At 34.4% G+C, this 27,191-nt stretch overlaps 1 protein-coding gene across 2 annotated transcripts in view; it reads left to right on the forward strand.

Moving 5' to 3' along the window:
- LOC148068047 (hyccin 2-like) overlaps positions 1–27,191 on the forward strand; it is a 54,547-nt gene that overhangs the window by 25,563 nt on the left and 1,793 nt on the right. Inside the window, exons 4-12 of one of the 2 annotated variants that reach the window (XM_087803464.1) lie at positions 695–796; positions 2,948–3,127; positions 5,363–5,443; positions 9,645–9,760; positions 14,026–14,121; positions 16,841–16,957; positions 20,570–20,657; positions 20,731–20,887; positions 22,644–22,796. In XM_087803464.1, coding sequence (XP_087659590.1) covers positions 695–796; positions 2,948–3,127; positions 5,363–5,443; positions 9,645–9,760; positions 14,026–14,121; positions 16,841–16,957; positions 20,570–20,657; positions 20,731–20,887; positions 22,644–22,796 — 1,090 coding nt within the window. The remainder of the gene's footprint in view (positions 1–694; positions 797–2,947; positions 3,128–5,362; positions 5,444–9,644; positions 9,761–14,025; positions 14,122–16,840; positions 16,958–20,569; positions 20,658–20,730; positions 20,888–22,643; positions 22,797–27,191) is intronic. The other variant, XM_087803466.1, reaches the window with a different exon arrangement.

Below are 27,191 nucleotides of genomic sequence, written 5' to 3' on the forward strand. Positions count from 1 at the left end.
ATAACTATCTTCATACACGAATAACTAAATACATTACATCTTATGTAAAATAACTATAATTTAACTCAATATTAAATAATATATTGTACAGTATAATAGACATCCATATAAATACCTAATTTAAAAAAGAGATGTATCAATACATGACATATATAAAGTACATAAATATCTATAAAGTCAAGTAAAGTTGAAAAAAAATACTTGTATCAATACATGACATATATAAAGTACATAAATATCTATAAAGTCAAGTTGAAAAAAAATACTTGTATCAATACATGACATATATAAAGTACATAAATATCTATAAAGTCAAGTTGAAAAAAAATACTTGTATCAATACATGACATATATAAAGTACATAAATATCTATAAAGTCATGTTAAGATGAAAAAATAATACTTGTTTTAATACATGACATATATAAAGTACATACATATCTATAAAACCATGTAAAGATGAAAAAATGTTACTTATAGCAATACATGACTCATTTAAAGTACATAAATAACTAAAAAAATGATGTAAAGATGAAAAAATAATACTTCATACAATACATATACATATAATACATTATAAAAATAAATAACAACAATACAATAACTAAATAACAAAACAATATTTAATCGTGTTCTTGTTTGTCTGGTGATGCTTTACATATAAATAATAATCTTTTTTTCTTCTTTGGTTTCAGTCTTTACCAGAAACCCACATCCACAACTACGCCGGCAGCCTTCACTTGAAGAAGTCTCTGGTGCCGGCTCTGTACCGGGTCATCCAGGATCCCAACAATGAGGTGAACCACGTGGAAATATGTGGCTCTTTTTTATATTCTTTTTTTCATCATTTTTGCATAATTTGTCTCGCCACCCGTGAGAAAGACACGCAGTGTTTCCGACGATCACCCAAGATTTGCTTCACCTGCTCATTGACATGATGACTCGAGGAGAAACGCTTGAAATAAACGTTTCCACGGCTCGGCGGTCAAAGTCCAGCGCCGACTTTCACTAAACATTAAACGCACGGTTCAAAGGTCGGGTTCGACAGTCGCTTCAGTCGTGGCGAGGTTTTTATCGTTTCATGGCTGTCCAGGGACCTGAATTCAATTAGCGTTGGCTGGGTTGTGCGATCGCATTAGTGAGCGTGTGTGTGCGAGAGTGTGTGTTGTGTAGCGGGAGAGAGGCTTGTTGTTGTTGTTGTTGTTGTTGTTGTCGACGTCGGCATGTTTGGGTTTTTCTAACGTCCACTTTGGCGCTAATGTCACCGAGGCAGAAGTTTCTCTGCCAAGTTCGTTAATGAGTTCTAGTTTGTTTGGGGGTCAGCTCACGCCCGTTGGTTCCGCTGATTAACTGACCTCGGACCAGCCTAAACACAGCAGCTGTCTTTCCGACGTTTGATTGACGGCAGTGGTTCGTCCGACATTTCTTTCCCACCGGCGCCCGCGGGGGAAACTTTCCATTCCTCCCCGTCTGTCCGCTGTGTTTGCTCAGTGTCGCGATGACATCCATCGATGTTTGGAGTCGCAGCGATAATCCATCAGTGTTTATCTAGCGGTTGGACGTGAGCTTCCCTACAAGGCCGGCCCTCGGCCCCCATCATCTCGTGGATTATTGCCGTCATCAAGGTGCCCTCGGCGACCCCTCGTTTCATGTCAACCAGTTTTATTTCAAACGTAATCCTCAAAATTTAGACGTTTTACTTTAAGGTAGAATCATCTCGGTGAAAGAGAAAAAAAGGTTTTGAGGAGTTTTTACCGATGTGGAGCTTGATCACACTGTTTTGAAGAGCATCTACCCCTATTTTAAATTATTATTTTCCAACTTTAATTCTCTATTTTAGTGTTTGTTATTCACTTATTTAAGTATTTACACTTTACTTGTTCCACCTTATCATTCACATTTCTTTCTTGTTTTTAAAAATACTTTTATCATTTGACATTATTTTTAAATCCTTAGAAACTAAATTATATATATATATATATATATATATATAATTTATTATTTGTTATGTATTATTATATGTTATTGTAGGTTATTATGTAATGTGTTATTACATGTTATAGCATATTATGATGCAATAAATATATTGATTTAAGCTAAATAAAAATGTGTTTATATGTTATTAGATATTATAATATGTGTTAGATATTATTATAATATATGTAATTATATTTTATTACACATTATTATATGTCATTACATAATATGATAGTATTAATATTGATTTAAGCTAAATAAAAATGTGTTTATATGTTATTACATATTATGTGTTATTATATATTATTATAACATACGTAATTATATTTTATTACATATTATTATATGTTATTACATAATATGATAGTATAAATATTGATTTAAGCTAAATAAAAATGGGTTTATATGTTATTTCATATTATGTGTTATTAGATATTATTATAACATACGTAATTATATTTTATTACATATTTTAATATGTTATTATATGTTATATGATCAGTTTATTAGCCATGGTTTAGCTTTTGAAAATATATATAGTCGTTTTTATTTGTTCAGTGCCTTTCGCAGACCAGGGCACTTTAAAACCGAACAATACACACTAACGATGCATAATACAATTTTAAAACTTGAAAAGGTCAAGACAACATGGAGACAAATCAGCTTTTTTCCTCACAAATCGTTAGTTTCTCTGAGTTTCTTCAGACCAAACTAAGGGATCGAGCACCAATAAGATGATAGTGTGAGAAAATATCGAGAACATGATGGTGGAGAGTTTGACAACATGGCAGGAAGTAGCGTGACAGTGGGTTTCTGGTGTAGGAAGCCAGAGGAAGTCAATCAGTACAAAGAGAGACGTTGCTGGTTCACCAGCGAGTTTACTTCCATGTCTTTCAAGTGTGTGTAACGTTTGCTTTCACGTCCTCCGTCTCTGGCTCCGACCCATGCTTCCTCACGTCCATCTGCTGCAGCTCCTGGAGCCGGTGTGCCATCAGCTGTTCGAACTGTACCGGAGCTCCGAGGACCGCCTGCGCCGCTTCACGCTGCAGTTCCTGCCCGAGCTGGTGTGGGTTTATCTGCGCGTCACGGCCAGCAGAGACCGGCAGAGCAACGGCTGCATCGAGGCTCTTCTGCTGGGCATCTACAACCTGGTGGGTGTCGAGCCGTGGAGCATCTGAACTTTAAAATGATATCTGAAGATCGTATGGTCGGAGGAAGGGAAAGATTGGAAGCTTTTTCCATTTGTGTCGTAAAATACTGCAGGATAAAACTAGTACAAGAAATATATTTCATTTAGTTCACAACCAGTATGAAATAACATTTAACATGTGGAATTGTTCCAAATAATTTTTGTTGAAATGTTGTTTTCTAAGCATTTCATTATTTATTTTTTATCGATAATTGAATTCAATAATTTCTATTTTGATAGATTCCATTTATTTGTAATTTCTATTATTTATAAAAACAGTTGCATATTTTATAAATCAATCTATTTTGTTAACGCGTAAACAAAAATGTGGGTATAATACTTTGACCAGACTGTACCAGTAGAGTACGGAGCTACACTTTCAGCCAATCATCCCACGTGCAGACGATCATGTGACTGATCGATCCAGTAGCTCGGTACTCTACTGGTATAGTCTGATTTACTATTATGCTATCATATCATCTTTAGATAGAATAAAATATATATATAAATATAAAACATTTTTCTTTGATTATTGGAAAAGGAATATCAATCTCTTTAAAAAAAATATTGATTTAATATTTGAATTCAATAACTTGTATATTTAAAGATTGAATTAGTTTTGATTTAATCATTTAATTCAATAACTTGTATATTTAAAGGTTGAATTAGTTTTGATTTAATCATTGAATTCAATAACTTGGATATTAAAAGATTGAATTAGTTTTGATTTAATCATTGAATTCAATAACTTGTATATTTAAAGGTTGAATTAGTTTTGATTTAATCATTTAATTCAATAACTTGTATATTTAAAGGTTGAATTAGTTTTGATTTAATCATTGAATTTAATAAATTGTATATTAAAAGATTGAATTAGTTTTGATTTAATATTTGAATTCAATAATTTGTATATTAAAAGGTTGAATTCGTTTTGATTTAATCATTTAATTTAATAACTTGTATATTAAAAGATTGAATTAGTTTTGATTTAATATTTGAATTCAATAACTTGTATATTTAAAGATTGAATTAGTTTTGATTTAATATTTGAATTCAATAACTTGTATATTTAAAGATTTAATTAGTTTTGATTTAATATTTGAATTCAATAACTTGTATATTAAAAGATTTAATTAGTTTTGATTTAATATTTGAATTCAATAACTTGTATATTTAAAGGTTGAATTAGTTTTGATTTAATCATTTAATTCAATAACTTGTATATTTAAAGGTTGAATTAGTTTTGATTTAATCATTGAATTTAATAACTTGTATATTTAAAGATTGAATTAGTTTTGATTTAATCATTGAATTTAATATACAAGTTGTTGAATTCAGTGATTAAATCAAAACTAATTCAATCTTTTAATATACAAGTTATTGAATGTAATCTAATTCAAAATTTAAATAAAAAAATATTGATTATTTTGAGTATATATTTTTTTTAAGTCAGTTCATCTACAAAACCACATCTACGTTACCATTAAAAAAAAATTTAACTTTAGAAATGTTGATCCTATCATTCAATACTGCCACTGATGTACTTCCAAAAAAGAGTATTTGTATGTATTTTTCCTTCACGATCAACAACTATTCACTAGTATTAGCAACACATACACAGTTGTATCGTGTGGACACAACGAGAGATGAATGTGCGTCAAAGATCCAAGTGAGGTCTGGTGACTTGACGGGCGGTCCTGAGGGGGAACCCCTTCTAATGGACCCCGGATGGATGACATCACCAGGAAGCACCGGCGTTGCTAATGGGTCGAGGAAGAGAGAAGAAGCTACTTGTTAGCAAACACGGCTAGAAGAAGGTTGTGAATAATTGATGGCTTTGGCTTCTGTTCCACACAGATAACGTAAACTCAACCCCCTCCTGTCGCCATGGACGACTTACTATGTGCTCGTGTTTAACTAGAACATTTTAACTAGTTCTCGTCCATTAGTTAGACATTATTCCTGTGTTACAAAAATACAAGTTGATTCAAATCCTTGTTATTGAAAAGTGTCGAAAAATAACATCATCTGAAGACATTTTACAGTTTAAATAATACTTGAAAGAAAGTTCTCTAAGTAACGGGCAGAAACTTAGAGCAGAACCAGACTTTGTGACAGTGTTGTGCTCTGGGGGGAGAAGAGAGAAGAATGACCTTCAATGAAGAAATGACCTCTGACTTTGTTTGTCCTCCTGCAGGAGATCGTGGACAAAGACGGCAACAGTAAACTTCTGTCCTTCACGATCCCGTCTCTGTCCAAACCATCCATTTATCACGAGGTAACGTCTGTGTTCTTGAGGCTCTATTTCTACTGTAGTTTCTTCGATCGTACTCTGAATATATTCTCTGGGAAACTTCTAGGATGCATTTCAACGTGTTAGAAGGTTAAACACAAAATACTATCTTGGTCGAGTACGAACTGCAAACATGAAATATTGATCCGATAAATGCATGAATACGATTTTGATTAAAATTCAAAGATGCAAAAATACTTTTTTTTTTTTTTTTAAATTACAAAAAATATAATGTTGATAAAACCCAGATTACAAATATACACTCTTCATAAAATACAATCTTGATAAAAAGCAAAATTACAAAAATACAATCTTGATAAAATACAAATAAAAAAAAATACAATCTTGATCAAACACAAATTACAAAAATTACAATCTTGATAAAATACAAATATTGATAAAATACAAAAATACAATCTTGATAAAATACAAATACAATCTTGATAAAATACAAATACAATCATTATAAAATACAAAAATACAATGTTGATAAAATACAAATACAATGTTGATAAAATACAAATACAATCATGATAAAATACAATGTTGATAAAATACAAATACAATGTTGATAAAATACAAAAATACAATGTTGATAAAATACAAATACAATGTTGATAAAATACAAATACAATCATGATAAAATACAAAAATACAATGTTGATAAAATACAAATACAATGTTGATAAAATACAAAAATACAATGTTGATAAAATACAAAAATACAATGTTGATAAAATACAAATACAATGTTGATAAAATACAAAAATACAATGTTGATAAAATACAAATACAATCTTGATAAAATACAAATACAATCTTGATAAAATACAAAAATACAATCTTGATAAAATACAAATACAATCTTGATAAAATACAAAAATACAATGTTGATAAAATACAAATACAATGTTGATAAAATACAAAAATACAATGTTGATAAAATACAATCTTGATAAAATACAAAAATACAATCTTGATAAAATACAAATACAATCTTGATAAAATACAAATACAATCTTGATAAAATGCAAAAATACAATCTTGATAAAATACAAATACAATCTTGATAAAATACAAATACAATCTTGATTAAAAGCAAAATTACAAAAATACAATCTTGATCAAATACAAATAAAAAAATACAAAATGTTGATAAAATACAAATACAATCTTGATCAAATTCAAATATAAAATCTTGATAAAATACAAAAATACAATCTTGATCAAATACAATCTTGATCAAATACAAAAATACAAAATGTTGATAAAATACAAATACAATGTTGATAAAATACAAAAATACAATGTTGATAAAATACAAATACAATGTTGATAAAATACAAAAATACAATGTTGATAAAATACAAATACAATCTTGATAAAATACAAATACAATCTTGATAAAATACAAAAATACAATCTTGATAAAATACAAATACAATCTTGATAAAATACAAAAATACAATGTTGATAAAATACAAATACAATGTTGATAAAATACAAAAATACAATGTTGATAAAATACAATCTTGATAAAATACAAAAATACAATCTTGATAAAATACAAATACAATCTTGATAAAATACAAATACAATCTTGATAAAATGCAAAAATACAATCTTGATAAAATACAAATACAATCTTGATAAAATACAAATACAATCTTGATTAAAAGCAAAATTACAAAAATACAATCTTGATCAAATACAAATAAAAAAATACAAAATGTTGATAAAATACAAATACAATCTTGATCAAATTCAAATATAAAATCTTGATAAAATACAAAAATACAATCTTGATCAAATACAATCTTGATCAAATACAAAAATACAAAATGTTGATAAAATACAAATACAATGTTGATAAAATACAAATACAATCATGATAAAATGCAAAAATACAATGTTGATAAAATACAAATACAATGTTGATAAAATGCAAAAATATAATGTTGATAAAATACAAATACAATGTTGATAAAATACAAATACAATGTTGATAAAATACAAAAATACAATGTTGATAAAATACAAAATACAATGTTGATAAAATACAAATACAATGTTGATAAAATACAAAAATACAATGTTGATAAAATACAAAAATACAATGTTGATAAAATACAAATACAATGTTGATAAAATACAAAAATACAATGTTGATAAAATACAAAAATACAATGTTGATAAAATACAAATACAATCTTGATAAAATACAAATACAATGTTGATAAAATACAAATACAATCTTGATAAAATGCAAAAATACAATGTTGATAAAATACAAATACAATCTTGATTAAATGCAAAAATATAATGTTGATAAAATACAAATACAATCTTGATAAAATACAAATACAATCTTGATAAAATACAAAAATACAATGTTGATAAAATACAAATACAATGTTGATAAAATACAAAAATACAATGTTGATCAAATACAAAAATACAATGTTGATAAAATACAAATACAATCTTGATAAAATACAAATACAATGTTGATAAAATACAAAAATACAATGTTGATCAAATACAAAAATACAATGTTGATAAAATACAAATACAATCTTGATAAAATACAAATACAATCTTGATAAAATACAAATACAATCTTGATAAAATGCAAAAATACAATGTTGATAAAATGCAAATACAATCTTGATAAAATGCAAAAATACAATGTTGATAAAATACAAATACAATCTTGATAAAATACAAATACAATCTTGATAAAATACAATCTTGATTAAATACAAAAATACAATGTCGATAAAATACAAAAATAAACTCTTAAATCTCTTCAGTAATATGATGTTTAAACTCTGGAACTAATAGTTTCCTCCTTAAATTCTGTAAATACTTGCCTGTTGTGCTTGAATTGGATGATTTTCTTGAGTGTTCATCTTGTCAATGACGTGCACGTGTCGCTCAGTGTTGATCAGACGACAGAGCTTCATGTGCTGAAGGCGATTTATGTCAGTAATGACGAGCCTGAAAGACTCTCTCCTCCCGCTGAGAACATCCAAAGCACGACGGTGGTGGAGGAGGAGGAGGAGGAGGAGGAGGAGGGAGGAGGAGGAGCCTGGAGGAGCTCACTGCTCCTGCATTAGCATCCACTCCTCTTTCTCAATGAATCCTTCCTCCTCTCTCACTGACTGTCAATTCAATTTGGAGGTGACTTTTGATCCGAGCGTCCTCAGAGTGAAGTGGCCTCGCAATTGAATATATTCATATAATTAGTTTCCACTTCATCGTAATCTGTCGGCGTCTCTTCTGTTCTTCACCATTCAGTTCATTCAAGGTTTTTCTCCTAAGAAATATCAGCAGTTAGTGTGAAGTAAATACTTGGTTATTTAAATGTTTACATTAATCACACGGTTGAGTAGATTAGTTTAGATTCATCGTGATTAAATATCATTCCATCTAATTTTTTTTAATCTATTTTAAATGTGTTTAGTTTTGTATTTTAACTCAAGAAGCAAGAAAATATATGCACTTGACGAGTTTTTTCTATTGTAAAGGTTTCTAAAGAATTAATTGAAAGATGTGACGTGATACACAAAACAACATTAAACCAACAAGAAATGAGTAATTATGTTCATTGAAGCAAATACATTCTTGATAGGAGAGAAAAATGTGAAATATTTATTTTATATTTTGTCAAAATATACTGTATAGAACAGAAAGGAAAATGAAAATATGACTTATACAAAAGTAAAAGATATCAATTTAAATAATGTAAATACATATAAGAGAATCTAAGAATTAAATTGACACAGAAACCCTTTTCAAAACAAAGATTTATGGTCAATAATTTAGCTCTTTTACTCCTTTTCAAACCTGATGCTAAACTAAGACACACTTCCTGTTTCTGTGCTGCGCCGTGACGATGATTTAATCATTTAATCATCGCATGAATCATGAAAGTACACGTTGAAGTCGTCGGGTTCATGAAATGATGTACAATTTGTCTCTTTCCCTTTTTTATATTCATTTAACTCCCTTCGCTTTCTTGCTCCTTCAACTTAAATCAACTGTTTTTCTTCAATAAGGAAAGTCATTTAAAGTTATTTAAAGTCAATTTGTTAAGTCATGGGACACAGAAAGGAAATGGAGATAAGATGCTATATTCTTTCATTGTAAACTGTCAACTTCATTAAGTTGTGTATTCCTTCAGCCCTCCTGTCTGGGATCCATGGCGCTGACCGAGGGAGCTCTGTGTCAACACGACCTGATCAGAGTGGTGTACAGCGGCCTCCACCCTCAGAGGGAAACCTTCACGGCTCAGAACAGGTATGAACGACGCAGCCTGTTTACAACAGCGAGCGAACGCTCTTTCAAGCCTCACCTTCCTTCGCTCACGGCAGTCACTGCTTCTTCCTTCCAAACGTCACTTCACGATGGTATAGAGCAGAAACTTTTAGAGCTTCTCAGGCTGTGAAGTCATTTCTGCTGCTGTGGAAAAGTTGTTCACTTCCTCATGAGGTGTCTGGGAAACAAGCACTTTGAAGGATTGCTCATTTGAAATGAACCACAGAGTGAATTCTTCTGTCTGGTGAAGTGATTCATGGTCCTGTGATAAACAATGACCTCTGCAGGCTGAAACAACAACCATTTCCAGTTCTATTGATCTTTTGTTATTGTTGCTTAAAACGCTCCTGTTATAATGATAGTTGCTAACATTATTAGTAAACTATTGCTGCTGTTATTAATATTGTTATTATTGTTGCTAACATTATTAGTAAACTATTGCTGCTGTTATTAATATTGTTATTATTGTTGCTAACATTATTAGTAAACTATTGCTGCTGTTATTAATATTGTTATTATTGTTGCTAACATTATTAGTAAACTATTGCTGCTGTTATTAATATTGTTATTATTGTTGCTAACATTATTAGTAAACTATTGCTGCTGTTATTAATATTGTTATTATTGTTGCTAACATTATTAGTTTACTATTGCTGCTGTTATTAATATTGTTATTATTGTTTCTAACATTATTAGTAAACTATTGCTGCTGTTATTAATATTGTTATTATTGTTGCTAACATTATTAGTTTACTATTGCTGCTGTTATTAATAGTGTTATTATTGTTGCTAACATTATTAGTTTACTATTGCTGCTGTTATTAATATTGTTATTATTGTTGCTAACATTATTAGTATACTATTGCTGCTGTTATTAATATTGTTATTATTGTTGCTAACATTATTAGTAAACTATTGATGCTGTTATTAATATTGTTATTATTGTTTCTAACATTATTAGTTTACTATTGCTGCTGTTATTAATATTGTTATTATTGTTGCTAACATTATTAGTTTACTATTGCTGCTGTTATTAATATTGTTATTATTGTTGCTAATATTATTAGTTTACTATTGCTGCTGTTATTAATATTGTTATTATTGTTGCTAACATTATTAGTAAAATATTGCTGCTGTTATTAATATTGTTATTATTGTTTCTAACATTATTAGTTTACTATTGCTGCTGTTATTAATATTGTTATTATTGTTGCTAACATTATTAGTTTACTATTGCTGCTGTTATTACTATTGTTATTATTGTTGCTAACATTATTAGTAAACTATTGCTGCTGTTATTAATATTGTTATTATTGTTTCTAACATTATTAGTTTACTATTGCTGCTGTTATTAATATTGTTATTATTGTTGCTAACATTATTAGTAAACTATTGCTGCTGTTATTAATATTGTTATTATTGTTGCTAACATTATTAGTAAACTATTGCTGCTGTTATTAATATTATTATTGTTGCTAACATTATTAGTTTACTATTGCTGCTGTTATTACTATTGTTATTATTGTTGCTAACATTATTAGTAAACTATTGCTGCTGTTATTAATATTGTTATTATTGTTTCTAACATTATTAGTTTACTATTGCTGCTGTTATTAATATTGTTATTATTGTTGCTAACATTATTAGTAAACTATTGCTGCTGTTATTAATATTGTTATTATTGTTTCTAACATTATTAGTTTACTATTGCTGCTGTTATTAATATTGTTATTATTGTTGCTAACATTATTAGTAAACTATTGCTGCTGTTATTAATATTATTATTGTTGCTAACATTATTAGTAAACTATTTCTGCTGTTATTAATATTGTTATTATTGTTGCTAACATTATTAGTAAACTATTGCTGCTGTTATTAATATTGTTATTATTGTTGCTAACATTATTAGTTTACTATTGCTGCTGTTATTAATATTGTTATTATTGTTGCTAACATTATTAGTTTACTATTGCTGCTGTTATTAATATTGTTATTATTGTTGCTAACATTATTAGTAAACTATTGATGCTGTTATTTATATTGTTATTATTGTTGCTAACATTATTAGTAAACTATTGCTGCTCTTATTAATATTGTTATTATTGTTGCTAACATTATTAGTAAACTATTGCTGCTGTTATTAATATTGTTATTACTGTTGCTAACATTATTAGTTTACTATTGCTGCTGTTATTAATATTGTTATTATTGTTGCTAACATTATTAGTAAACTATTGCTGCTGTTATTAATAGTGTTATTATTGTTGCTAACATTATTAGTAAACTATTGCTGCTGTTATTAATAGTGTTATTATTGTTGCTAACATTATTAGTAAACTATTGCTGCTGTTATTAATGTTGTTATTATTGTTGATAACATTATTAATGAACTATTGCTGCTATTATTAATATTGTTATTATTGTTGCTAACATTATTAATGAACTATTGCTGCTGTTATTAATATTGTTATTATTGTTGCTAACATTATTAGTAAACTATTGCAGCTCTTATTAATATTGTTATTATTGTTGCTAACATTATTAGTAAACTATTGATGCTGTTATTAATATTGTTATTATTGTTGCTAACATTATTAGTAAACTATTGCTGCTGTTATTAATATTGTTATTATTGTTGCTAACATTATTAGTAAACTATTGCTGCTGTTATTAATAGTGTTATTATTGTTGCTAACATTATTAGTAAACTATTGCTGCTGTTATTAATGTTGTTATTATTGTTGATAACATTATTAATGAACTATTGCTGCTATTATTAATATTGTTATTATTGTTGCTAACATTATTAATGAACTATTGCTGCTGTTATTAATATTGTTATTATTGTTGCTAACATTATTAGTAAACTATTGCAGCTCTTATTAATATTGTTATTATTGTTGCTAACATTATTAGTAAACTATTGATGCTGTTATTAATATTGTTATTATTGTTGCTAACATTATTAGTTAACTATTGCTGCTCTTATTAATATTGTTGTTATTAATTTTGCTTAAATTATTAATTTAAACTATTATTGTTGCTTTATTTTTTGTTAAAATGATTATTGCTTATTTTATTAATAGTGTTGTTGTTATTGTTGCGAACATTAGTAAAACTATTATTGCTGCTGTTATGAATATTGTTTTATTATTGTTGTTTAAATTATTTGTAAAACTATAAATGCTGCTGTTATAATGATCGTCTTTAACATTAACAAACTATTGCTGCTGTTATTAATATGGTTGTTTTGTTGTTGTTGTAGTTTTTGGCTATTATTATTGTTGCTTTAATTATTAGAAAAATTATTGTTGTTGCTGTTATCGTTGTTGTTATTATTGTTGCTTAAAATTCTGGTAAAATTATTGTTGCTATTATTATTGTTGCTTAAATTACTGGTAAAATTATTGTTGCTATTATTATTGTTGCTTAAATTACTGGTACAATTATTGTTGCTTAAATTACTGGTATAATTATTGTTGTTGTTATTATTGTTGCTTAAATTACTGGTATAATTATTGTTGTTGTTATTATTGTTGCTTAAATTACTGGTATAATTATTGTTGTTGTTATTATTGTTGCTTAAATTACTGGTATAATTATTGTTGTTGTTATTATTGTTGCTTAAATTACTGGTAAAATTATTGTTGCTATTATTATTATTGCTTTAATTACTAGTAGAATTATTGTTGTTATTATTTTTGCTTAAATTACTGGTAATATTAGTGTTGCTATTATTATTGTTGCTTTAATTATTAGAAGAAATATTGTTGTTGTTATTATTGTTGCTTAAATTACTAGTAGAATTATTGTTGTTGTTGTTATTATTGTTGCTTAAATTACTGGTAAAATGATTGTTGTTGTTGTTAAAATGTACAGTTAAAACCAAAATACTTTCAGATTCTAAACTGACCAGAAATGGAAGCAAACACTTGTATCGATCAAACCTGACATTTGAACGTTTCCTGGCACCGTAAACATGTCCTCACTTGACTCCTGCTCTCCTGCTGAAGGACGTTCATCACCATGAGATGAAGCTTCACTGTCGTTACAGCAGCATGTGAAGCAGAACGTCTTTCCACGAGGCAGCTCTCTGTGAAACTAAGTTGCTTACGCAGACAGATCTGAGTTAATGGATGGAGAGACTCGTGCAGTATGTCCTTGGTGAAGGTGTTTGAAAGACATTCATCGCCGAAGATGAAGAAGAACGACGTGAAGCTGATGATGTTCGTCTCTTCTGTCCGCAGGTTTGAGATCCTGTGTTTCCTGATGCTCTGCTACAACTCGTCGGTGGTCTACATGCCGCTGTCTTCCTACCAGTCGGTCTGCAGGATGAGCTCACGGTGAGGAAACAATCTTCTTCTCTCTGAGTCGGTTTGAGCAAATCCTGGACCAACCCTGGAGGACCTGTGACTCTAGTGATGAGTCACCTCGAGTTTTATCTCCTTGGCTCTCCCTCGTACTCACTGATCCGCTGCCAAGGTCTGCTCCAGGATATGAAGACGCCCCGACTGCGAGCAGACGGACAACGCCTCGAGCGACATCAGTCTAGACAGATGGCAAACTCCAATGGGAGATTGTGGAGAACAATGCGTGGCTTCAGATCTCTGCTCTCGAGACTCGCTTTCTTTCCTTCCTCAGGCTTTGATGCCATTGTTTGCTGTTGTTTCTCTCGGTCCACTTTCACTGGCATCGAGGGTCGCCGACCTTTTCTCTGCGCCGCGGATCTGGTTCGATGTCGGCGTCGTCTTCACGCACCGAAATAAAAAGTCACAAACTGCAAGTGCATGAAAAGTGCATCTTAAGTAAATGCTGAATCAGCATCGAGATGATTTCATTAAGTGTTTTTAAAATAAAAGACCTTTCGGACAATATTCGTCTATGGGACAGAAATTAAATCATTTCTTTCTGTTCCGCCCGGGTAACAAGTTACTGGAGGATATGGACTAGAGGTTTAAGAAGTCATTGGTGCACTTGAATATCGCAATATTGATTTTCACTATGAAACATAATTTAACATCCCACAATTGTATTTTTCGATAATTTTAATTACAATTAACATGAAAATTATCGCAGTGTTTGTTCATTTTTGTTTTGCAATAAAACTTTCAACCTCTAGATGGCAGAAGGCGTTACCGTCTACGCAGCTAAAGGAATAATTAAATCCCGGCGATGACTGAGGACCAGAGGATACAGTGACTCCAGCAGCTTATAAAGCTGATGTTTGGACATATTTTGGTTTGAAAACAAATCAAATCAGTTACGACTTCGTCAAATGTCATGTGGTCTGTAAATACTACAACACCAGAGTCAAGTACTGGACAATACTACACATATATACTTGTTACTACACTATCACAACACCAGAGTCAAGTACTGGACAATACTACACATATATACTTGTTACTACACTATCACAACACCAGAGTCAAGTACTGGACAATACTACACATATATCGTTGTTACCACACTATCACAACACCAGAGTCAAGTACTCCACAATACTACACATATATACTTGTTACTACACTATCACAACACCAGAGTCAAGTACTCGACAACACTACACATATATACTTGTTACCACACTATCACACCACCAGAGTCAAGTACTGGACAATACTACACATATATACTTGTTACTACACTATCACAACACCAGAGTCAAGTACTGGACAATACTACACATATATCCTTGTTACTACACTATCACAACACCAGAGTCAAGTACTGGACAACACTACACAAATATACTTGTTACCACACTATCACAACACCAGAGTACTGGACAATACTACACATATATACTTGTTACTACACTATCACAACACCAGAGTCAAGTACTCCACAATACTACACATATGTCCTTGTTACTACACTATCACAACACCTGAATAAAGTACTGGACAGTACTACACATATATACTTGTTACTACACTATCACAACACCAGAGTACTGGACAATACTACACATATATACTTGTTACTACACTATCACAACACCAGAGTCAAGTACTCCACAATACTACACATATGTCCTTGTTACTACACTATCACAACACCAGAGTCAAGTACTGGACAGTACTACACATATATACTTGTTACTACACTATCACAACACCAGAGTCAAGTACTGGACAATACTACACATATATCCTTGTTACTACACTATCACAACACCAGAGTCAAGTACTGGACAAAACTACACATATATACTTGTTACTACACTATCACAACACCAGAGTCAAGTACTGGACAATACTACACATATATACTTGTTACTACACTATCGCAACACCAGAGTCAAGTACTCCACAATACTACACATATATACTTGTTACTACACTATCACAACACCAGAGTCAAGTACTGGACAATACTACACATATATCCTTGTTACTACACTATCAATATATATTGTTTGGTTACTCCTGAATCGTGATACATATCGTAACGATATCGATTATTGTTCTTTGACTTCATAAGGTCTACTGCTGCCCTCTCACTTTTATTTAGAAAATATGCAAAGAAAATAGAAATGAACCCTCTTAACAAAAAACCTGAATCACATTACATTAAAAAAAGCTAATCTTTGTTGCACGTCTTACGGTCATATGGTATGTGGTGTATGTGTTGGACCCTAAAGTAATCTAGTTTTGTATCAGGAATATATTGTTTATAGTTAGTATGTGATGTCTGGATTTAACCGTGTGTGTTCTTTCTCTGCAGGGTTGTGTGTGTTCTTTATTTACCTGTGTGTGTGTTCTTTCTCTGCAGGGTTGTGTGTGCTCTTTATTTACCCGTGTGTGTGTTCTTTCTCTGCAGGGTTGTGTGTGTTCTTTATTTAACCGTGTGTGTTCTTTCTCTGCAGGGTTGTGTGTGTTCTTTATTTACCCGTGTGTGTGTTCTTTCTCTGCAGGGTTGTGTGTGTTCTTTATTTACCCGTGTGTGTGTTCTTTCTCTGCAGGTTTGTGTGTGTTCTTTATTTACCCGTGTGTGTGTTCTTTCTCTGCAGGTTGTGTGTGTTCTTTATTTACCCGTGTGTGTGTTCTTTCTCTGCAGGTTGTGTGTGTGTGGCTTCCCCCGCCAGCAGCAGAAGTTGTGGAGAGAACCGTGCAACCGTGTGCTGTTGGACCCAGAGTTCATGGTCCAGATGCTGACAGCTGTGTATCACGCCACGTACGTACCAAGAGTTTTACAACACGGACCCGGTCCTTTTATACGAAGCCATTATTTGCACGGACACGCGTCGTTCAGTCAGATCCTCCCCAAACAATCCGTTAACAGTCCATCGAAGACGGAAGTTTCCTATAGCTTGTATCACAGGTGCATTGTGGGAGCAGGTGATTTTTTTCCCAGTCGTCGCAAAGCTGATTAACTTCCGCTCGACGACGGCTCGTCTTCAGCCGCGGATCCTTTAAGGAAGCTGCTCGCTCGCCCCCGGGAGGGAGGATGGCAGTCGTGCGGAGGTTGCCACTTCAAATCTCTGTGAGGCAGAAGATGATTTGACACCAGATGGAACAGACCAGGGGTCTCGCACTCCGTCACACGAGGGGCTTCAAGAGATGTGTGTTCACCAAGCAGGAAGCACGAGTCTGATTGTGATCTTGTTCTCGGAGGCTCGTTTATCTTTATTATATCTTTGTTTGTCAACACTTGGCAAGAACATTCCTTCTAACACAGACCTGGGCGAGGTGCGGCGGCATGAGGTCAAAATAATACTATAAAACTGTAGACTTTGTAACAAGTTTATCACAAGATCATTGAAGATTTATTTCTCTTCTTATCTTCCTTTCTTTCTCCTTTTTTAAATGAAGGGATTTTATCTCATTTTTGCAAGGCAGTTCCACATGGTGGCGCTGTCCAGGAGCTCGAAGTGAATAATACACACATCACTACTGCAACTACTCCTTTTAGTGCTACTACTAATGTTAGTACTACTAATTCAACTATTATTAGCTCCTGCTGCTGTTGATACCTATTCGTTTTTCTTACTACCACAGCATGAACTAGTACTTTTGCTGTTGATATTGTTACAATAATAACATTAACTACTTCTCTTGCTTAACAGAGGCATAAATAATGACATTTTCCTTTGCATGTTCTATCTTTTATTTTTAATGTTTAAATACATCACACATGGATTTTTTTTCCTATAGAATCTGTAAAGAAAAAAACAAAACTGAAATAATATTTAATGGGACTAAGGCTAAAGGTTATGATATGATTAGGTGTGAATGTCCTTTTATTTATTAATTAGATTTTGTCCCATCTTCCTTTTCGCTTAACGGCCCCTATAAGCCTTCACTATATACAACGTGGCCCCTGAGGAAATGTAATTGTCCGTCCTTGATTTAACATAATTTCTTTCAAGTCTTTGTATAATTGTTGACATCCATAATCTTATCTTCAATACGAACCATGAATAGATCTGAAAGTAAGAACCAGAATTTTAAAATGATCCTGAAAGAAACTGGCAGCCAGTGAAGAGTTTGAAGGAGAAATGTGAGTTCTTCTACTAGAGCAGCCAGTGAAGAGTTTGAAGGAGAAATGTGAGTTCTTCTACTAGAGCAGCCAGTGAAGAGTTTGAAGGAAAAATGTGAATTCTTCTACTAGAGCAGCCAGTGAAGAGTTTGAAGGAGAAATGTGAGTTCTTCTACTAGAGCTGCCAGTGAAGAGTTTGAAGGAGAAATGTGAGTTCTTCTACTAGAGCGGCTCAGAAGAGTTAAGTATGAACAGCAGGCGAGACGATCCTTCTTGTTTAGACACGAAAACCAACTGTTACAATAGTGTAAACGACACGATTGTTAAAGCGCTTTGTGACCCTGATCTAGAAAGGCGCTCTAGAAATAACCATTACTTACATGTTTATAGGTCGAGATATCGACATGACGACTACTTTGATTTTGTTGAGACGTGTGGAATAGACCTTGTTGGCTGACAATTAAAAAAAAAAAGAAAAACTGCTTCAGAACTAACCTTTAAGTTCAACAACTGCTGCAAAGACACTTGTTAATGAGCAACTATGTCTAAGTCAGTGAAGAAAATGACTACAATAGTGCATTACTCTGCCAAGGAGCTCATTTCACATCATAGAAAAATATAAAAGTAGCTCTTTGACGCTAAACATTTTATTGCCTCGTTGCACAAAAACTGTTCCCTCTCAGGGACTGGAACAAGCCACCAGAGATGATTTCTCTGCTGCTTCAAACTAACACAAACGACAATAACATTTAAAAAAGAAAAACCTACTGGAAACACTAAAACCTCATTAAGAGAGATGATAGACTGTGTGTTTTTTATCTCAAGAGGCAGCAAGTATGTTTTAAACTAATAAATAAGCTGCTGAGGCTCGAGCAGAAGTAAGTCGTTGCACTTACAGGAGTAGGTTTTCATCCTTGTGTAGTAAAAACTGTGTCAATATGTCTTGTGTAGAACGAGGAGCGAAAGGTCGTCCTGGAAGCCGTTCAAGCAAATTATTTTTATCTTCGGTCGTTGAAGACGTGAAGCCTTTTCATCTTGTTTTGTTTTATCCCGAGCTGAAAGGAAAACACCGACGTTCACCCCGACGCCGTTTGATCGTCTCGCAACCGGATCAAAGGCGACTATTTGTGCGTGACCGGATTTTATGAATAAGATGGAAGCGGTCGCTCGTCATTCGTTTTTGAAGGTTCTTGTTTTTATGTTACAATAGAGCACCCGCAGATTGTGACATCATTTCCTGTAGTTCAGGTTTTCTCGAACAAACGCTTTACTATTAACGTCCCACTACTCAAAACTGAAACTCTGGTGATTGCTCCTGATGATGAGGTTCCAGGGTTGAGTCAGTACTTGGGTGACTTAGGTCAGTCTGTCAAACTGAGCCTGAGAAACCTGGGTGTTGTATTTGATAAAGACATGTCTCTTGTTCGACACTGCAGAAAACTGACCAGAAACTGTTTCCTTCAACTGAGAAAAATCTCTAAACTTAGGAAAATGTTGTCGGAACATGATCTGGATCTTATAATCCATGCGTTTGTTTCTTCTCGTCTGGACTATTGTAACAGTTTGTTTTCATGTCTTAACAAGAAGGATCGTCTCGCCTGCAGTTGATTCAGAACTCTGCAGCCAGAATTCTAACTCGCTCTAGTAGAAGAACTCACATTTCTCCGATCCTTCAAACTCTTCACTGGCTGCCAGTTTCTTTCAGGATCAACTTTAAAATTCTGGTTCTTACTTTCAGATCTATTCATGGTCAGACCTTCCATCAATGATCTGATCCAGCCTTACACCCCAGCTCGGGCTCTGAGGTCTGTGGATCAGAATCTACTTATGGTTCCACGCACACGGCTCAGGACCAGAGGAGAGAAATCTTTTCAGGCTGTTGCTCCTAAGCTTTGGAACGATCTTCTCTCTCTTTGCGCTTGATGGATCTACTGACTCCTTTAAGAAACATCTTAAGATGTTTCTATTTGTTCAGGCTTTTCCTTGATTTTCTGGAACTCCTGTGTTGTTCTCAGTATTATCTTGATCTTTAAAGTGTATATACTTTTTTGAGTATTGTTTTGTTTGTTTAAGCGCTTTGTGACCCTGGTCTGGAAAAGCTCTATATAAATAAATATTACTTACTTACTTACTTACTTACTGACACCATTTGTAACAGATGGGGGGGAAAATACTTGTTGATGTTCTCAACTCGGTCTGTCACAGTTTATGAGTCTCACGATCTGGAGAAGTTGGCCGTCGGTCCCGTGACTCCTCGGCTCGCTTGAGTAAAACACTGGATTATCTAACGCTGTCCGTGTTCCGCAGATACAACGGCGAGTGGGAGCTGGGACGAGAAGCTCTGGAGGACGTTCTGTACCGAGCGCAGCTGGAGCTCTACTCCCAGCCTCTCCTGGTGGGTGTCGCCGACTTAGAAATCCAGTAGAAATGAGACCGAAACTGAGCTGTTTCCTGATCCACCGTTCCAGCTGGGGAACGCCATGAAGAACTCCCTGCCGGGGAGCGCCCCCAACGAGCCGCGGGGGCGCAAGGTGCTGCAGGTGGAGGTGACGCCGACGGTCCGTCGCATCTCCATCTCCGCCATCACGACGGCGTCCATACGCCGCCACCGCTGGAAGAGAGAAGGTACGAGCTTTAGAGGGCGACGAACTTCTACAGTGGTCCCTCGTTCATCGCGGGGGGGTTCAACCTTCCGAAAACCCCCCGCGATGAACGAAATCTGAGACGTAAAGGCTTAACATAATTTCTTTGAAGTCTTTGTATAATTGTTGACATCCATAATCTTATCTTCAACACGGACCATGAATAGATCTGAAAGTAAGAACCAGAATTTTAAAATGATCCTGAAAGAAACTGGCAGCCAGTGAAGAGTTTGAAGGAGAAATGTGAGTTCTTCTACTAGAGCAGCCAGTGAAGAGTTTGAAGGAGAAATGTGAGTTCTTCTACGAGAGCAGCCAGTGAAGAGTTTGAAGGAGAAATGTGAGTTCTTCTACTAGAGCAGCCAGTGAAGAGTTTGAAGGAGAAATGTGAGTTCTTCTACTAGAGCAGCCAGTGAAGAGTTTGAAGGAGAAATGTGAGTTCTTCTACTAGAGCAGCCAGTGAAGAGTTTGAAGGAGAAATGTGAGTTCTTCTACTAGAGCAGCTCAGGATTCTGGCTGCAGAGTTTAGTATGAACTGCAGGCGAGACACTAGATGTAGAGGTTACTTTTCTCCACTTGATTAAGGTAAGGTAAGGTAAGGTAAAACTTTATTGATCCCTCAGGAGGTCTCCTTCGGGAATTTTTTTTTTTCCAATAGCCAATACAATTTTTTATAAAAAAAAAATCAAAAAGTAAATCAATCAAAATAAAATAAGAACAAGAGAAATAAAGAGGAAGAACAAGATGACACAATCTAAGTCTGAAGATAAAGACAAAGAACACAGATCAAAGAAAAACAACAAAGACAAAGATACAAAGACTAACATAGAACAGAACATCCAGATACTCTCACTCCACTCCTGCCCCCGAACTCAGAATTGTACAATTTAATAGCCCGAGGAATGAATGAGTCCCTGAGTCTATTTGTTTTGCACCTGGGAAGGAGCATTCGTGCACTCATTCTGCTTTTCTGCTCACTGATGACAGTGCTGAGAGGATGACTGTCATCACCACTCACCTTACCTTACTTTACCTTAAACAAGTGGATATTAATGACCATTAATCACGTTTAAATCAACAACATTTATGTTTGAACTTACAAATGACGTCTCATCCTTCTCAGTAATGGTGAGCTGCTCCCATGACGCTTTGCCGCCCAGCCCACCAATCGCAGCCGTCAATCACTTTTGACATATCATTTAAATGCAGTGTTGTGGCGACCAATCAGACGTCACTATCTTTAGAGAGGCATCATGGGAGTTGACAGTCATAAGTGACTCCCACTAAAGTTGTGTTAACTGCAGTTTAAAGTATTTAAATATGTAGTACTGTGATACATCCAGGGACCACTGTTGTTTCAGACGTGTTTTCCTCTGATGTTGAAGCTCATTAACGTTGTCTTGGATCTAAAAAGGCTTCTTGAAGATGGTTTTAGGTGAGACTGGCTTTAACGCCGCGGACAGTGAGAAGGAGAAACCGATTCCACACCATTTCCTGTGTTCAAATGGTGTCTGAACGTCAGTTTCTGTGTGTGATGGTGCTCATGAACACGTCGGTGTGCGTCACAGTCGTCCTTCTCACTGCTCCATGTTTCGCTCGCCCGTGTGTCCGCTCACCACAAAATGGCGCTGCTTCCACCTCGTAGTGGGCGATCGACTTTTATCCGTCGATAAAGTTGTGCCGAAGACGCTTCGACCGCCACTAAAGAAACCCGTTTCCTGGTCTGTGTTGTTGACTCCCAGATTGTTTTGACCACTCGGGCGAAGGCGAGTCAAGCCTCGCCGTCAATCCTAGTCCCGTCCGTCAGCAGCGGGACCCCCGGGCGGAGCGAGGAGGGCGACCCCGCAGCCAGCACAACGGCGGCGGCGTCATCATTCCCCCCATCACGCTCGAGGGTAGGGGACGGGGCCACTCACCAGCAAGAAGGGGGGTCTCAGGAGGGAGGTGCTCCCCTCGATCCGCATCCTCCCAACTCCTCATCCCAACCCCCCCCCCCCCCCTGCTCCAGGGTCATGGCTCCCCCAGACTACACTAACTCGCCCAGTCCTCTTGACGACGACGTCTCCTCCAAGAGTTTCTTATTCTGGGTCCACAGGAGCTCATGGGCATCTCGTATGGAAGAACATCAGCGCCTTCGGAATATCGAACGATTGAATTTTAACATTTCATCTTTGATTGAGTTGTTTTTTTAAATAGTTGAATTCAATCATTTGTTTATTGACATTTTCTTAGAGTCAAACATTTTCCAAATAGTTTTTTTTTTTCACATATAGTTTGATATACTAATTACAATAATTAAAAAATACAATTTGTAGACTGAATATATTTTCATTTGTAGCCTTTTGAATTCAATATTAAAATGTCGATACAATGGTTCCATCTTATCAGACTAATCCAATCGAGCGCCGAGCAACACAACTTCAAAGCTGTGTCTCAAATCACATACTTCTGTACTTAAACTTAGTATTTTTAGTGCATGAGTGCGTCTCAGTTCTTAGTATGCGAAATGTAGTGCTCCAAGCACACCAAATTTGCGTACTAAAACGCCCACAAAACTGAGTATGGATCGATCTAATTAGTTACTAGTTAGTACGTACACTATCCTGATGCATACTTACCACCAGTGCACTAAGGGAAGTATGCGATTTGAGAAACGGCACTTGATTCACACAAAACTTTTACGACCAAGATTGATTGCAAATCTTTGATTGAATAGTTTTTTTAAATAATTGAATTCAATCATTTGTTTATTGACATTTTTTAAAGTCAAGTTTTTTCCAAATTATTATTTTTTCACATATACTTTTATATTCTAATTACAATAATTAAAAAATAAAATTTGTAGACCGAATATACTTTAATTTTTAGCCTTTTGAATTCAATATTCAAATGTTGATAAAATGGTTCCATCTTATCAGACTAATCCAATCGAGCGCCGAGCAACACAACTTCAAAGCTGTGTCTCAAGTCACATACTTGCGTACTTAAACTTGCGTACGTATTTTAAGTGCATGAGTGCGTCTTAATTCATGGTTCGATTGAATTAGTTACTAGTTAGTACGTACACTATCCTGATGCATACTAACCAGTGCACTAAGGGAAGTATGCGATTTGAGAAATCGCACTAGATTCACACAAAACTTTACGACCGAGATTAATTGCAATTAATTAATTATTAGCGTGGATTTTAAAATAAGCCGCGATGAATTGACGCCAGTTCTTCCTGGTCATCACATGATCGTCTGCGTGTCTCGTGATTGGCTTAGAGTAGCTCGGACCGGTGACGCTATTATACCAACATTTTTATACTGAATTTAAAAGGCTCCCAATTAAAAATAAATACATTTAGAACATACTATTTTTAAATTACATTTTTTAAATGGATTATTAAACTTTACATGTTTTTGTTATTATTTCGATAAATAAACGATCAACCTTTCAAAAAAGAACTGGTTGAGTTTATGATTAAAAAAAAAAAAATTAAATTCTTGCAATAAAAAAAAACATGTTATAATTTAAAGGTCAACATTTGAAATGTTAAATTCCGTCGTCCGATCTTGCGGCGACGCTGACGTACTGTCGTACTCTTGCATGGCGTCTCATCTCATCTCCTCCGGTTTCTTGCTTGACTCAGCGCTTTGGGTTCCTGCCCTTGTCACTCACTGAGCATGTGTCGCCGCAGGGTTAACTCAGTCCTCCGTGGCTAATTGATGCTTATTGACTTTCTTCTTTCCTTTGGCCGTAAGTGGAAGAATTCATCACTTTAACTGAGCTTGGCGCGCTGCCTGCTGCACCGCTGCACCAAACTCACATCCTTCGTATCCCGCGAAAGGCTGGGACGCCTCTCGTCCTTCCAGCATCCTGCCTCTCGTCTGCTCTGGGCTCAGTGAGTGGGAAGAGGCCGGTGGTCACGCATGCGCCCGTCGAGGCGACGACGCTTTGATTGACAGGGAGACGGGGAGAGTGACACCCACTGTCGGGATGTACCAGCAGCCCATTTTGTCTCGTGAACATGTTCTTCATCCTCCGTGTGACGATACACATGGTATCGTAGTGATGTCGTCGTGTTCTCCATCCCTCCATCCTTCTCTAATACACATGTCAGCTTTAATGGTGCAACTCTATTATTGGCCTGAAATAACTATATATATATATATTAGTATGTATTTATAAATAACATTAACATAATTCACTCAAAGCAATACGTGCTTCAATGCAACATAATGACATTAGAAACTCTCACAAAGGTTCAAAATAAGATTTTTAAAAAGTGAAATAATCGTTTATAAGTAAAAATGACTACAAATAATAAAACAAAAGCCGCAGTTTTATCTTGATCTTTAAAATATATACTTTATTGAGTATTGTTTTGATTGTTTAAGCGCTTTGTGACCCTGGTCTGGAAAAGCGCTATACAAATAAAAATGACTTACTTACTGACTTACATTTGAACTCATATTTTCCTCATGAACACGAGCCAGAAATAATGATTCAAACATGTGTCAACTTTACCTTCAGTATAAACATTTTCTTTTCCTTCTTACAAACTCGTTCCTTTTAATCCCAGTTGTTGTCTCTGGGTCAAAGGTCAACGCCCTCCCCGGCTGTGACAAATACATATGCACGCGAAGGTCGTTCACCTTGACCCAGAGACGACGCAAGGGGTACCACAAACACATTTGTTTTTGGGCCCTATCCTTCGGGGAAATTGTGTTCCCGGTTCACAGCAAACGATAGTATCATTTAAAAAAAATATTTAAAAAAAGTGCTAAAAAGGAACAAAGTGCAATATATAGAATATGGATCAATCTATCTTTATTGAATTATTATTAATTTATTTATCTAATTTCCCAAAGAAAAACAAGTGACTGAAATGTTGAGGTTGTTGTTCACACCAACGGACTTGAAGATAAAATGGACAGTTTGATGAATGTTCCTGGAACATATAAAACATATATATATATAATATATAAAAACATCCTCACGCAGTCTTTCTGGTGTGTTTTGATGACAACGTGTCGACCTGTCGAAGGTAAATAACTTCCATCAGTCTGGGTCGCTGGTGTTATGATCTTATCCGTTTCTTATCTTATCTTAATCGCTGGCGTCTTTATAGGTCACGTTATCAACAGGAACGTTGACCTACTTTGATTCATCGTGAACCTTCTAGTGACCGCACGAAGGTCATTGGACCGACCTTGAGTTTAGACACATGTGGTTTAGGCTTGTGAGGGTTTAAGTTAAGGTTAAGGTGGAACTTTGTTATACAAAGATCATCGTCGAAGCCTCAGAGACATCGTTTCAATGGTTATTTTGGAAGGAAAATAAGGCAAATATGCAGTAAATAAAGAGAAATAATAGAAAATAAAATGGTCCTTATATTTGATGATGAAGGTAAATTCTTAAAACATTATTATATATACAGTAAAATGCCATTGAAAAATATATTCCTTAATATAATATTATAAAGTAAAGGACATTTAAGTAAACCATAACCAATTAATATTAGATTAGATCGAATATCAATAACCTCACTTCGATGTAATTATAGGTAAATACTATCTTAAAGAAATAGAAATCTTCTAGTTGTGTAATAACGTTCCCCGGAGATGTTGAGCTCCAGTCCAGTCAGAGGTCAGAGGTCAGTCCCGGGGGCAGACGAGTCACAGTAAGTCATGAATCTCTTGAGCTCCGACAAACTTTCCCAACATGGATCTGATGCATGAGGTCCCGAGTCTGGACGTCGGCTCCGGTCACGTCCGGAGTAGGGGACGGATCACGTGACCTCGGCGTGACCTCGGCGTGACCTCGGCGTGACCTCAGCGTGACCTCAGCGTGACCTCAGGGAGAAGGAGAGCATGTTCCCCCCGGTGACACGTGCATGTCGCTGCAGAAGATCTGGACTTTCTAACCCTCTTCCTCTTTTGTCTCCGCCTGCTTGTCCCGGCGATGCATGAGCGAGACCTTCTGTTCTAACTTCCTCGTCTCCATGTTTTCCTCACAGACTCTGATGTTTCTGTCGTAGTGATTATTGGTGTTGAATTAAAATCAATGAATCCATGTTTAGTTCATCATCAAATCGCTGTCAAAAGTATTAGTTGACGACGAGAAAACCAGTGCAACTTATATTTGTTTTTCAATAGATTTGATTCATCGTTTTTTTAATCTAAATAAACAAAAGTTTAAATTCACTTTAATTCATTTTTTAGCAATACAGTATATAAGCTTTAGAGGTAAATAGTTTTAATATAATCAAAGATATTGTGAAAACGCAGGACCACAGTCGAATA

Source organism: Callionymus lyra, chromosome 12 (assembly GCF_982586985.1).
Source record: "Callionymus lyra chromosome 12, fCalLyr1.hap1.1, whole genome shotgun sequence".
NCBI classification, from domain to species: domain Eukaryota; kingdom Metazoa; phylum Chordata; class Actinopteri; order Syngnathiformes; family Callionymidae; genus Callionymus; species Callionymus lyra.